This window comes from Glycine max, chromosome 14 (genome assembly GCF_000004515.6).
Source record: "Glycine max cultivar Williams 82 chromosome 14, Glycine_max_v4.0, whole genome shotgun sequence".
NCBI classification, from domain to species: domain Eukaryota; kingdom Viridiplantae; phylum Streptophyta; class Magnoliopsida; order Fabales; family Fabaceae; genus Glycine; species Glycine max.
The window spans coordinates 44,907,565-44,920,255 of NC_038250.2; the positions used below are offsets into that span (position 1 = coordinate 44,907,565).

Consider the following 12,691-nt stretch of genomic DNA (forward strand, 5'->3'; position numbering starts at 1 on the left):
GGTTAACTAGTTAAGAGCTATACAACTTAGAAGACAAAAACTTAGGTGTAGTCTCCCCTTCAAAGAAGAGGAGATTAATTTGGGTGCGTTTTTAAACTTAAAAAAACAATTTTAAAATAAACGTATTTTTATATAAGCATTTTTTTTAAGAAGTATATATGATTTGTTTCTTAAAATAAGCAAATTTTTTTTTAAGTAAAAACAGTTTAGACAAACATACTAAAAAATTAAAAGTTGTTTATTTTATTAAAATAAACATTTATTTCAACAAATAAGTTAAAACAAATTGATATTTCCTAAACATAACCAAACAAGAAAGGAAAAAATATATAAACATGCCTTGCTCATCAAAACACTATGGAGAAAAAGTCATTAAGAACAGGCTAGCTATCTAAAATCTAGATAGGCAATGAAAAACAAAAAAACTTAGGCAAACAATGAAGGATGAAAAGTCAAGGTTTGGTCACTACTTTGAATAGGGGTTTTTATCAACTAAGACCTCGACAAACAATGAAAAACGAAGCACATAAATAGACAACAATTGAACTAAATTTCTAAATGTAATAAGATAGAGTCTAAAACACGACACTACCCCAAATATATTATATTAGAGTAATGGTAATAAGAGTTTTTTTTATGGATATATGTAAAATATCTTAATTAAACCCAATAAGTGTAGTTCAATTGATAACACACATTGAGTTTGTGGCAAAAAAAATTGAGTTCAATTTCCATAAAATATGTTCTTGTGGAGGGTGGATGAACTTTAAGTGTAATTAAACCCCAAACTGAAAATTAGTCTCATAACTAGTCTAAAAAATTGAAGTTTGTGAGAATACATCAAGATCCCATTGAAAAGTCAAATACTCTAATTTCAGAACCCAAAGGGTTGACACAATGGTGTAAAGCTCCGTTGTGTTCATCTGAATGAAAACGATCTATTTAGCAAAAAATCCCGTTTTTGATTCTCATATGTGTAAAATTTTCCTGGATCAACGATAATCACACTCCACAAGTGAAATTAGTCTCTGACTCAATAGATTGAGAGACACCCATAGTCTCTGAACTAGGAAAAAAATATTCTAATTATGACAATTATTATACAATAGGTCTCATTTGAGGTTTTATTAATTCTTTTTATCCTCTTTTTATCTTTCAAACTCAAGATAGAAAAATTGTGGTCCTAACTTAAATTCTTGGATCGATAAAAAAAAGAAAGAAGAAAAAACAAATATTTTTAACCTCTTCATATTTAATACTCAAATGTAGGGGTGGGTAAGCGGGCCGGCCCGTCCCGTGTAAGGCCCTCCCGCATGAGCCCGCATTGACAGCGGACTGGACCAATCCGCCCCGCTTCTTACACGAACCAATTAAATTGGTCCGTCCCCGCCCCGCGGACCCCGCGGGTCAAACGGGCCGATCCGCGGGCCTAATTTTAAAAGAATTTTAATTTTAATAAAAATACAATACAATGAAATTAAGTTCAATACAAATGTAAATAAAATCTCAATAATTAGTCAATTACATCAATAAAATAAATAATATCTTAAAAAAAGAAAATCCAAACAATAAATCTAAAATATGAAATTTAAACATCTCCAACAACAAATGATTCCATATTTGAAGTAGATTGAGGTTTCTCCATCTTTGATGTGAGCTATTTTTTATAATAAAAATATATTGAAATATCTTTAAAAATACTTATTTAACAATTATTTTTGACTTAAATAATAAGAATTAATATTTTTATTATTTATGATTTGCAGATATGAAAAAGATAGATTAAAAGAGAAAAATATAACATAATCATAGACCGTTTAAAAAAATTGATCCATAACCCATGCGGACTGTAGACCCATGAGTACGTCTATAGACTTGAGCCCGTTTACCCACCCATACTCAAATAAGAACACTATTAATTAAGACATGTCCACTTCCTAATCAAGGAGAAAACTTTAGCCACCCAAGTGACGTGTTAACCTGACCCACATTCCAAATTCCAAATTGCTTCAAACAAGCACATCCATAATATGAGTCAGCACAGCACAGGGGCCCAGTCTGCCCACACAGTGGGCCCCATCCGTTAAACCGCGTGTCAACAATCACTTTCCGTCACTCCATAACAGAAACGCCACGTCACGTAAACGCCGAATCCCGCCGCATCTCCACGCGTTGACCCGTGCCGCCAAAATCATCAACGCCCACAACGAAATCTTATCGTAGTCAAGCCCACACCAGAACAGCACCACCATCCAGTTTGATAAGACTTGTATAAAATCAACGAAACCCGTCCCCTAAGCAAAAAGAGTGTGACTCTCTCTGACTCACTCCTAAGAAAGAACAAACAAACACCGTCTTTCTCTTTTCTCGCGTGTCGTACGGTAAGTCACCACACTCACTCGCTGCTTCACTCACTCCTTCACGCATTTTCCACCAACCTCCGATCCCTCATTTCTAGGGTTTTCCACCTTTTCATCGCATCGGATAATATTTTCTTTTCTTCTGATACTCTGTGTGTGTGTGTGTGTTGCCGGGAAACAGGATCGTGCAATTTTCGTGAACGCGATCGGCGAATGAAAATGAAAAAGAAACGAAAGGAAAGTGAGGCCAGTGGATGGTCGTCGAACTTGCCGGAGATTTCGAAGTCGCATCACTCGCTGGAGCGGCGTTCGCGGCTGAACAAGCGGTGCAGGGAAGATCGCGGCGTGGCGACGGTGCCGCCTTCACGCGGCGCGTCGTTACTCTTGACGCCGTCGCGGGGCTTGAAGCGGAAGATAGGGTGCATCGACAAGGCCACGCAGATGGGAAGGAGCATGAGGATCGAGGACGATTACGTGACCGGGGGCAGCGCGATCGGGCAGGGGAAGTTCGGGTCGGTGACGGTGTGCCGCGCACGTGCGAACGGCGCGGAGCACGCGTGCAAGACGCTGAGGAAGGGGGAGGAGACGGTGCACAGGGAGGTGGAGATAATGCAGCACGTGTCGGGGCACCCTGGGGTGGTGACGCTGGAGGCTGTGTATGAGGATGATGAGCGTTGGCACCTTGTGATGGAGTTGTGTTCTGGAGGGAGGTTGGTTGATAGGATGAAGGAGGGGCCGTGCTCGGAGCACGTGGCGGCGGGGGTACTGAAGGAAGTGATGTTGGTGGTTAAGTATTGCCATGATATGGGTGTCGTGCATAGGGATATTAAGCCTGAGAATGTTTTGCTCACCGGGTCCGGGAAGATCAAGCTCGCGGATTTCGGGCTCGCCATCAGGATTTCTGAGGGTAAGTTGATGTGTGGAGCTTGTTGTTTGGATGATATGGTTAGACTAGGTTAATTGAGGTTTTAGAATTTGGACTCTGAGCCAAAGGTTTTAAATTGGGGTTGCGGTTTTGTTGTTATCCTTGACATTGCAGGGAATTGAAGACAAATTTGGCTGCAACTGTGGTTGTGGTCTTTGGCATTGTGGGCTGATGCAGCCGAAATTGTGGTTATGGTTTTATCGCGATCCTTGATGGTTGAGGGGAATGGAGTACAAATTGTGGCTGCAATTGTGGTTGCAATCGCAGATTGTAGTCGTCGCGATCCTTGACATTGCTGAAAATTGTCAACAAATGCTGCTGCAATTGTTGTTTGGGAACGCAAACCTTGACGTTATTGGGAAAATGTGGACAAATGTAGCTGCAATTGTGGATGTGAACTTGAGGTGGCAGAGACTTAGAAAACCTTGATTTTGTGGCCAATATTGCAGCCACAGACTGTTTTTTTAAAAACTTTAGCCAAACTTAATCCCAAAAGTTATCTTATAGTGTCAATTAGGGACTTTGACTCAAGATTTTATAAAAGGGTTCGCCTGCAGCAGCATGAGCTGGATTTGTCTGCAGTTATTAGAGTGTATGGTTCTGCGTCTATTTGCATTTGACGCCTGTTGCAACAGAAGCAACAATCTGTAGCTTATTTATTATTGAACAAATATGACATGATTTGTAACTTATACATGTGTATTAGACGTGTGTCCAAACACAACGTTTTCTGATACCTTGATTCTCATTGTTTAAAATTTGCATTGCAGGTCAGAATTTGACAGGTGTGGCTGGGAGCCCTGCATATGTTGCACCAGAAGTGTTGTCGGGTAGATATTCTGAGAAGGTGGATATATGGAGTTCTGGGGTGCTCCTGCATGCTTTGTTGGTTGGTGGTCTTCCATTTAAAGGAGATTCACCGGAAGCAGTTTTTGAGGAAATTAAGAATGTCAAACTAGATTTTCAAACAGGGGTGTGGGAATCAATATCTAAACCTGCACGAGATCTTGTTGGGAGAATGCTGACAAGGGATGTTTCAGCAAGGATAGCAGCTGATGAAGTACTAAGTAAGTTTTATGGTAGAGTGTTTACCTGCTTCGATGGTGAACACACCAAAGATTCTCACTACCAAAGTTTATTCAATCTGATTTTTTTTTAATCTTGAAAAAATCAACGTAGATAATATTTCCATGTTTTGTTGAAAATTATCTGTCTATCACGTGGATTCTTAGTAGTGAGAATGGTTGCCTTGTTTTAACAAGCTTTACTGGTCTCCTTAGTGGTGTTTAACTGGTCATACCATTTTGTACTGTGTGTGTGTTTTCTTCCTTAGTTGGGATAACAGTGAGAATCTGCTAACTCTCACTGATTTTGTCGTTTTTATTACATGTTGCTTTTATATGTGGATAAGGTCACTTTTCCCCCAATGTTTTCACTTTTAATAACAAAAATTTAAAGCAATACTTTGAAGGACCTTTGGTTTGGTTCATTCTTTTCCCTAAATTTTGTTTGCATGTTAAATTAACTCTCGATGGTTCAATTTCAGGGCATCCATGGATATTGTTCTACACCGAGCGCACATTAAAGATGTTGCCCTTTAAATCAAAATTGAAGCTCCAAAATGCAGCTGCTTCTGCACCTGAATCTGGGTTAGGAGGAAACAAGATAGATGATGATGGTTCCCTTGATGAGGATTATTCAAGCCCATTTTCATCCTCTGAAAGTTGCAATTCAGAGAATCATGAGGACTGTGTGTGGATTGATGCACTTTCCACTGCAGTTTCACGTGTGAGGATATCCGAAACAAAGAGGACCAAGTTGTGGGGTCCCACAACCACAAGTCCACTTGATCAGCAAGGTTCATCTAACATGAAGACTAACCTCTGTAAAGCATTCTGACTTACTGACAGGTTGACACCGATGGCATACACCCACAATATCGACTGCTTTAGCTGGGGTTTTATAATAAACTTAGCCCAACACATTCTACAGTTGGCAAAAGTGGATTTCATGCTAACATCCCATATTAGGTTGACCTGGGTGCCAGTTTCCCTCCCAAGTTTCTTTTTAGTGTGAGATCTAATTACAGTATGTTTCTTTGGTTCCTCTGTCCATAAAGCCTAATAATGATTAGCTGAGAAAACTCAGTTGTACAGAACTTGTACATATTAATGTTAACGTGTGGCTGCATGTTTTTGCTCTTGCAGGAGAAGGGGTTTATATACGAATATATGTTGTTATGATTTCACTTGCTTAGTGAAAACTTTAGCTTTCTTTCTTTTGGAAGACCCTAATAAGAACCTATTATTTAACTGCTTGTATTTCATTAATTTTTAAACCGTTCATTTTTTACTCAGCACTTTAATTTTTAAGGTGTAGCCTTCATTTTAAAGAATTCAAATTCTCACAGGATTAAATTGGAAAGTAGATGAATTGAAGCAACTTAGGGAATGCCCCCTCTGAGAAGAAATCTCTGGCATGACTTAACTGCACTCTACTCATGATGGACGGATATCAGTGAAACTTGACAGTGGGCCATTGAGGGACCATTAAAATGGTAACATGTACAAAACAATTGGGACATGGTGAGGTGGAGTAATTACTCCATATTGGCAGGTTTCCATTTTTCTCTCCATTTGGTATGACATGATGCCGTACAGAGGACCCAAAAAAACCATAATGAGAAAGAGGGAAGGACTAGGAAAAATGGAAAATGAGTAATGTCTTACCCTTGATTGTTAAAAAATATAAATAAAATGAAGAGGCAATCTTGAATTATAATGAAATATTAAATGCTCAACATCTTTAACATATTTAAAACAATTAAGTATCTTTAAATATCTTAGAGTTTAGTGGTCATGTGTCGGTAACAAGGGTGTTCAAATCAGAACCGATTAGAAATAAAAATAAAAAATTGCTAAAAAAATTAAAATTGAACCAAATTAATTTTTTTATTTGTTTGGATGATAAGGGTGTTTTTTATTTGTTTAGAGTATTTTATAGGGTCATTTACACGAATTTATATAATATATATTATTTTTTTAACAACTTTTTAAAGATATATTCAATTTAAAATTAATGAAAATTTGATAGATTTTTATTATAAAAGTTAGCACATTAACAAGTTTCTTAGATTGTTATTAGCAAGTTTTTTAATGTAATTTAATGAGATAATAGTTTAGTAGAAAAAGTAAGCATATGTTTTTTAAATTTAGTTTGAGTGACTTTTAAATAAAAAAATCAAACCAACACTCCTATCTGACATGATAACAAAATTCGCCAATATTGAAAGATTATTTTACTTTACACTATCCGTGCATAATATATTTTCTCAGTATATTATATTTTATGGTTACATTTTGTTCTGTATTTAAGATTTGAGAATATTTTTGGACTACTTTTTTTTTTAAGAAAAAAGCTACTTTAAAAGCTTTTAAAGAGTTCGGCTTTGGTTTAAGAGCTTTAAAAGTAAAGTACAATTTGTTTTACAGTTTTCATTTTTTTTAACTAAAAAAAGATAAAGAGAGAAAGAGAGTAGGGAAAAAGACAAGAGAGGGGACAATTTTGTAATTAAAAAATTAGAAATAAAATGAAAATTAATGAATTACATTAAAATAGGACTTAAATATAAAATTTACCGCCTCGAAATTTCTACGGTTAGCCCTTAGTTGAGAAGACAACGTCCCTTGTAATCATGAATTGTAATGCATAAACATCACTTCATTCTATACTTAATTTATCACGACATTCATTGAGAAAAATAACACCGCAAACTCTTAAGCACGTAAATCATTCATCATTTTTCAAATAGAATTACTACTTTAACTACGCAATATATCCAATAAACATATCTCAAAAGTCAGATACATTTTAATAGAAAACTCCAAAGGATTATGGGGCCATTTCTTTATAACAAAATCTGCTATCATGTGATTTGACGGATTAAGCCCTTTAGTAGAGTTCTTTCAATCTAGAAGCTGCTGGGTTGTGAATCACTTTCTGAACATCTTGGACCAAAGGTATACTACAAAGAAACAGACTAAAGCAAAAATAATAACATGAATAATATGGTTTGAACCACTTTGGACGATGCTCTTGTTCAATCTTCTTAAGTTATTCTTCACTCCAGCTTGAGCCTTTATCATTGTCATTTGCTGCATTGAAAAAGATAAAGCAAAAATGTTAACAAGACAGTTGAACATTTTCCTGCTAAAGAAGAGATAAAGTCACTAATTACTATGAAGAGGAAAGTTATCAATACACTCTTTAACACACTTCTTTTAACACATACTCTACCAATGGTTCAAATTTATTGGAAATTACAAAATTATGAGTCATTAAATTAGATGAGACCACAAAATTTTGTAATTTCTAATAAACTTCAACTAATAAGAAGGGATGTATTCAAAAGAGTGGAAAAAAGTTTGTTTCTAGCATTTCTTCCTATGAATCAACATGCAACAACAGCCAGCCATAAGATTTTTCCTGTGTACTCTGTTAAAGACAGTAAAGGTTCAAAATATGGATAGCAGCATGTTTGACATGGTTTTCTTTTCCTTTAAATTAACAATCCTAAAATTACAACAAGCTGACCATAATTTTCTGATTGAGAAACGTTTTCTGCCACAGTTAGCATTCAGCTTTTAAAATCTAAAGACATCAAAATTTCAATCGTAAATTCATTTTGCCTAATTCCAGCAACACGGTGAATTGTAGTCATTTTTCCCTTGCAGAGAACTTAAATTTGTGGGGACAATATATTACTGCCTCGACATGTGCCACAATCTAGAGGGAGATCCCAAATAATTAAGAAAATAGTATCAACATTAGAGTTAGTATAGGTAATAGGCTATTAGTAGTAGTAGTAGTAGTGTATATATATATATATATATATATATATATATATATATATATATATATATATATATATATATATATATATGGCACCACCATATTACTATCAGAAGAATTTTATATACAACAAAACTTAGATGCAGATATATCATCTATTTGATATTGAATTTTATATCATAATTTAGCAATCCGATTTTAAATTGCAATAAATTACCTCCTTTTCTCGAATATTGATTGCTTTAAATATTTTATTTTCGCATTTTTTTTTGCATGGAATGTAGTATTCGGGCATATTAACTTTCAAATTATAAATATAATCAATATCAAAATTATAAGCATTATTTTAATGAAATTTGCTAATAAAATTGGGTATATCTAGTTGCATGTGTCACTTCTCAACCTAAAACGTGCCCTGTGTGACAAACAGGACAAACACTAGTGAAAAACAAAACTAAGAGAAGCAAAGATTATGCAAGAAATTATGTACCAGTTCTTCAAGAAAAGTTTTCTGATACTTCACTTCTGTTCCTATCTCCTCAGCAACCTGCACCAGAAATATTGGAAGTAGCATAAGAACAAAGGAAGATGAAAAGGAAAAGAAAAAATAGAGGAAGATGAGTTTTGAAGCATGATATAATTTCATCCAACTAGCGGGAATAAAAGGAATAATAAGCAGAATATAATACAAGTCAAGTCGCACCGACAGAATACTGTATAACTTGTAGTTGGAAACTGAACTTAATTTTTTTATCATTTACAACAGGATCAAGCATACATGCATCAATTATTATTCTAGTAAATATTGTTCTATGGAAAGGGGAGAAAAAGCTAGAAAGCATACATACAACAAGCATATTCATAAGGTTCTCTCCGTTGACAAATTCCTTTTGGGAGCCAAGAAGATGCACATTTCTTTCCAAGAATTAAGCGACCAAAAAATGTATTTTTTTTTATTTCCCTTCTGAGTTTCAAGTTTTAATCTAAGAAGCACGGACACGACACTTCAGCGGTGTGTCCCGTGTTGGACTCACGCCAGACACACACAATTGGACACATCCAACAACCGGACACGGACACATCAGCTATTTTTCGACAACAGCAAGAGGCGCAAAGGTGTCCGAATCCGTGTTTCTTAGGTTTTAATGATTTAATCTACAGCCACTGGTTGTTTCAGTGTATTGGAGTATTGTAAAGGAACTACAACATAGTGTTATCAATTGCGGATTGCGGAAAGCCAATAATCTGCTATATTATATAGTGAATAGCATTATGGCCAAAGAGCGGAAGTTGCATAGGCGGTTGAAATATATGATATATATCAATTATATATGTATAAAAAAGTTGTATGCAAATAAAAATATAATGCATAAAATTGGCATAATATTAACTTAAAAGGTTCAATTGGCTGGAGACTCGCTGAGATGACAAGAGGATGCAGGACGCATGCCACAACCACCACATCCATAATGGCTGCAATACCAGATGGAGTCACGATCGTGGATCCAAGGAATTCCGCAACACAATAGTGGTATTGCGGCTATTCAAAACACTGGGTTGTTTTCAGAACTACGTTTTTAAAAATGGTCCAGGACCGCAATTACATCAAGGATTTTCAGGCCTCCACCACAACCTCAACTGCAGCGACATCAGCTGCATTTGTTTGTAATATTTTGCAATATCAAAGATTGCGGAAAAACTGCAATCACTACCAAATGCAAATTAAAGCCTTGTCCACAACCCTTATTAGTATCATGGAATTCAAACAAAATAAAATAGAGAGAATAGTTTTAAAATGTAATTTTCCCATTCTTCAAAATAAAAAATAGAAGGTATGCAGCAGGTACACGACCAAAAAGCAAGGAAAAATAGTGAACTAGTGATCTCACACAGCACAGGAACAACAGTATAATTTGCCAATAGGGGATTACCTTCAAATTCACATAAAACAAAGAATCATACAATAAGAGCAATCACTATTAGCTGTAACTCATAGTTGGGTTAATTCATGTTGAAAAAGTTATGTCCTGCCTAAAATTTTGCTATTCTTATTTAACCTCAAATCTTGGCTTTTAAACATGACCGGTCCAAGTTCTCTATATCAAGGTTTTAATTTGTGGTCGCAGACGCAGATTCAATTTTATTTGATCCATGATTTTGCAGGAAATTACTGACAAATGTGACCGATGCGGCTACAATTGTGGTCACGCTGGAGACCTCAAAAAAACCTTGAGGTTGAAATCAAAATTGCGGCTGTAGACAGATTTTTAAAACCTTGCTCTGTATTCAGTTTTCATACATCATACAATGTAACACCTCCAAGTTTTCAACCGACATCTACTTGTTTAAGAGGCAAAGAGTTCAAAATTCCCTTAAACAATGAATCGGGTTTGAGTCTTGTCTTATCAACGAAACCTCATTTCTTCAAATGCATCCACTCCACTCCCGTGATAAACATATTTCAGATACTAAAAGGTCTCAACTTCATAAAAAAAGTAACACCTTTTTGAAATTTCATACATGCCCACCAACAAAAACAAAGAATTAACAAGTACAAAGTGAATAGATACATACATGTTTCAACCTTCTAACTTGGCGATGAAGACCGGTGATCTCATCGTCCAAGTCCAGGGGATCAATTCGCAATTGGATCTCCTCCGAGGCACCAACGGGACGGGTGCTAAGCCCATCTCTGCAATATCCAATACATGCAATTAATTCCATAGATATCATGAATTGAATTCGAAGAAAAACAGAGAGAGAGAGAGAGAGACCTTGATCGGTAAGGGGCAGCGCCGCCGTAGGAAGAACCCAATCTGTGGGAATTAGCGGCCATTGAAGGGAAAACCTAATTGTGTTGAAATCGCAGGTTCTGTGGGTTTTTGTTTCTTTCAACATTCAAAGGGGAATACACAAATTATGCTGACGGCGTTGGATGCGAATAATAATCAATGACGAGGAAGTCTTAGCATACAAGAAAATTAGAGGAAGAAGGAAGGAAAGGGGATCATGGATTCATGGCAACTGGGTTTATCGCTTTCTTTCCAAACTCATTCCAATTTATTTATTCTCTCTTTAATTACTCATTTTTATTCCTTATCATTTCTATAATTATTGTATTTTTTAAACTATTAAGAATTTTAAAAAATAATTTTGAAAACTTTTTTAACATCTCTATATGGGTGAAAAAAAGAAAATATGATGATTTTTTCTTTTTGTTCGTTTAAAGAGGAAATAAAAAGATCTTTTTTAAATTAATATAAGTTTTCTAAAACTATCTTCACTTATGAAAAAATTTATTATTATTTTTATGTTGTGTTAAATATAATGAGCTGTTAAATCACCCAGTAAAAAAGGTGTGACATGATAATAAACGATTTTACTTTATCTTTCCACCGGAAGGACAAAAAGAAAACAAAACAAATAGCAACACTGCAACATTACCATATTCCATTTGCATCTTACTTGGGTGGGAAGAGAAAAATAGCATAGACAGAAATATAATAGAAGACTAAAATTATGTGAGAAATAAAATAAAAAAAAATTAGTTAAAGATAAAAAAATACAAATTTTAAGTTATTTCTCCCTTGATTTTTCTTAATTATTATCAAACAAATCAAAATATTTTTTATCTCTTTTCGTCCTCTTAATTTCTCGGAATCGAATCCTTGTAAATTGGAGAGTCTCCCATTAACAAAATACACACCACTAATGAGATGAGTGAATTAGATTTATTACATTAAACTCACTATTTCACTAAAACTTTCAAACCTGACTACTTCTTTGTCTTTCCTATACACATTGTTTCATTAAAAGAAGCTCCAAACTTAATTTTATATTTTGGCCCTTTCCAAAGTGCGACTCTTTGGCTGGTAATCGTTACAGTGGCGCCCACTCCAGTGGAAGATTTTCATGGCTTACCTCATGAAGCTGTAGGAAAGTTTGAGGACTTCCTCAACATCGAGCATGGGGGCAACAATGGTAGCGGAAAGAGTAAGTTGTGGAGTTTTTGCTGCGATTTGTAGACTTTGTTATCGATATGCTTTTGGTCCTTATTTGGCTTGATGTCCTATTGTTTGGTCGAGTTATCTTCAGTGTGTGGTCAGACAACAATTTGAGAATCGAACATGCTTGTTTTGATATATGTTTGGAGCAGAAAGAGTTTGCATGAATATGAGGAGTTTGATCAACATCAAAGGCAACTTGTTGCACTTGTAGCAAATGTATTTGTGTTCGGCTAATTATTTGAACAGTGCCCTTTTGTTGAAAATTTATGTGATGCCATTTTTGTTTGTGAAATCATTTTCTTTGAGATGGATCATTTTACATAATATTTGAGATATATGAATTATTTGTTGGCTGAAGTGTCATTCATTGTGGGAGGAAGAAGAAGAAACCTAACTCGCCAGCATATTAAAATAGGCATACTGCTTACTGTTGTAGAGAATGAAATCGTCAGAAAAAATGAAAAAAAATAGAGAGATGTGTTTAACAAATAAGTGTTTAAAGGAGTTCTTTTTTATTAAAAGAGAGAGAGAGAAAGTGAGACACATCA

The 12,691-nt window shown here is 35.3% G+C and overlaps 2 protein-coding genes across 2 annotated transcripts; one reads left to right on the plus strand and one right to left on the minus strand.

Moving 5' to 3' along the window:
• The first annotated feature begins 2,259 nt into the window (after window positions 1-2,259).
• On the plus strand, window positions 2,260-5,533 carry LOC100801753 (serine/threonine-protein kinase PEPKR2). The gene is made up of 4 exons (XM_003544771.4): window positions 2,260-2,381; window positions 2,542-3,267; window positions 4,056-4,352; window positions 4,832-5,533. Exons 2-4 carry the CDS (start codon window positions 2,574-2,576, stop codon window positions 5,182-5,184), a joined length of 1,344 nt encoding a protein of 447 aa, XP_003544819.1. The 5' UTR covers window positions 2,260-2,381; window positions 2,542-2,573; the 3' UTR covers window positions 5,185-5,533.
• A 1,593-nt stretch (window positions 5,534-7,126) lies between these two features.
• Window positions 7,127-11,188, minus strand: LOC100306642 (uncharacterized). Its single transcript, NM_001251108.2, has 4 exons — window positions 10,911-11,188; window positions 10,711-10,828; window positions 8,627-8,683; window positions 7,127-7,439 (listed from the first exon to the last, which is right to left on the minus strand). Exons 1-4 carry the CDS (start codon window positions 10,970-10,972, stop codon window positions 7,278-7,280), a joined length of 399 nt encoding a protein of 132 aa, NP_001238037.1. The 5' UTR covers window positions 10,973-11,188; the 3' UTR covers window positions 7,127-7,277.
• Window positions 11,189-12,691: the final 1,503 nt, after the last annotated feature.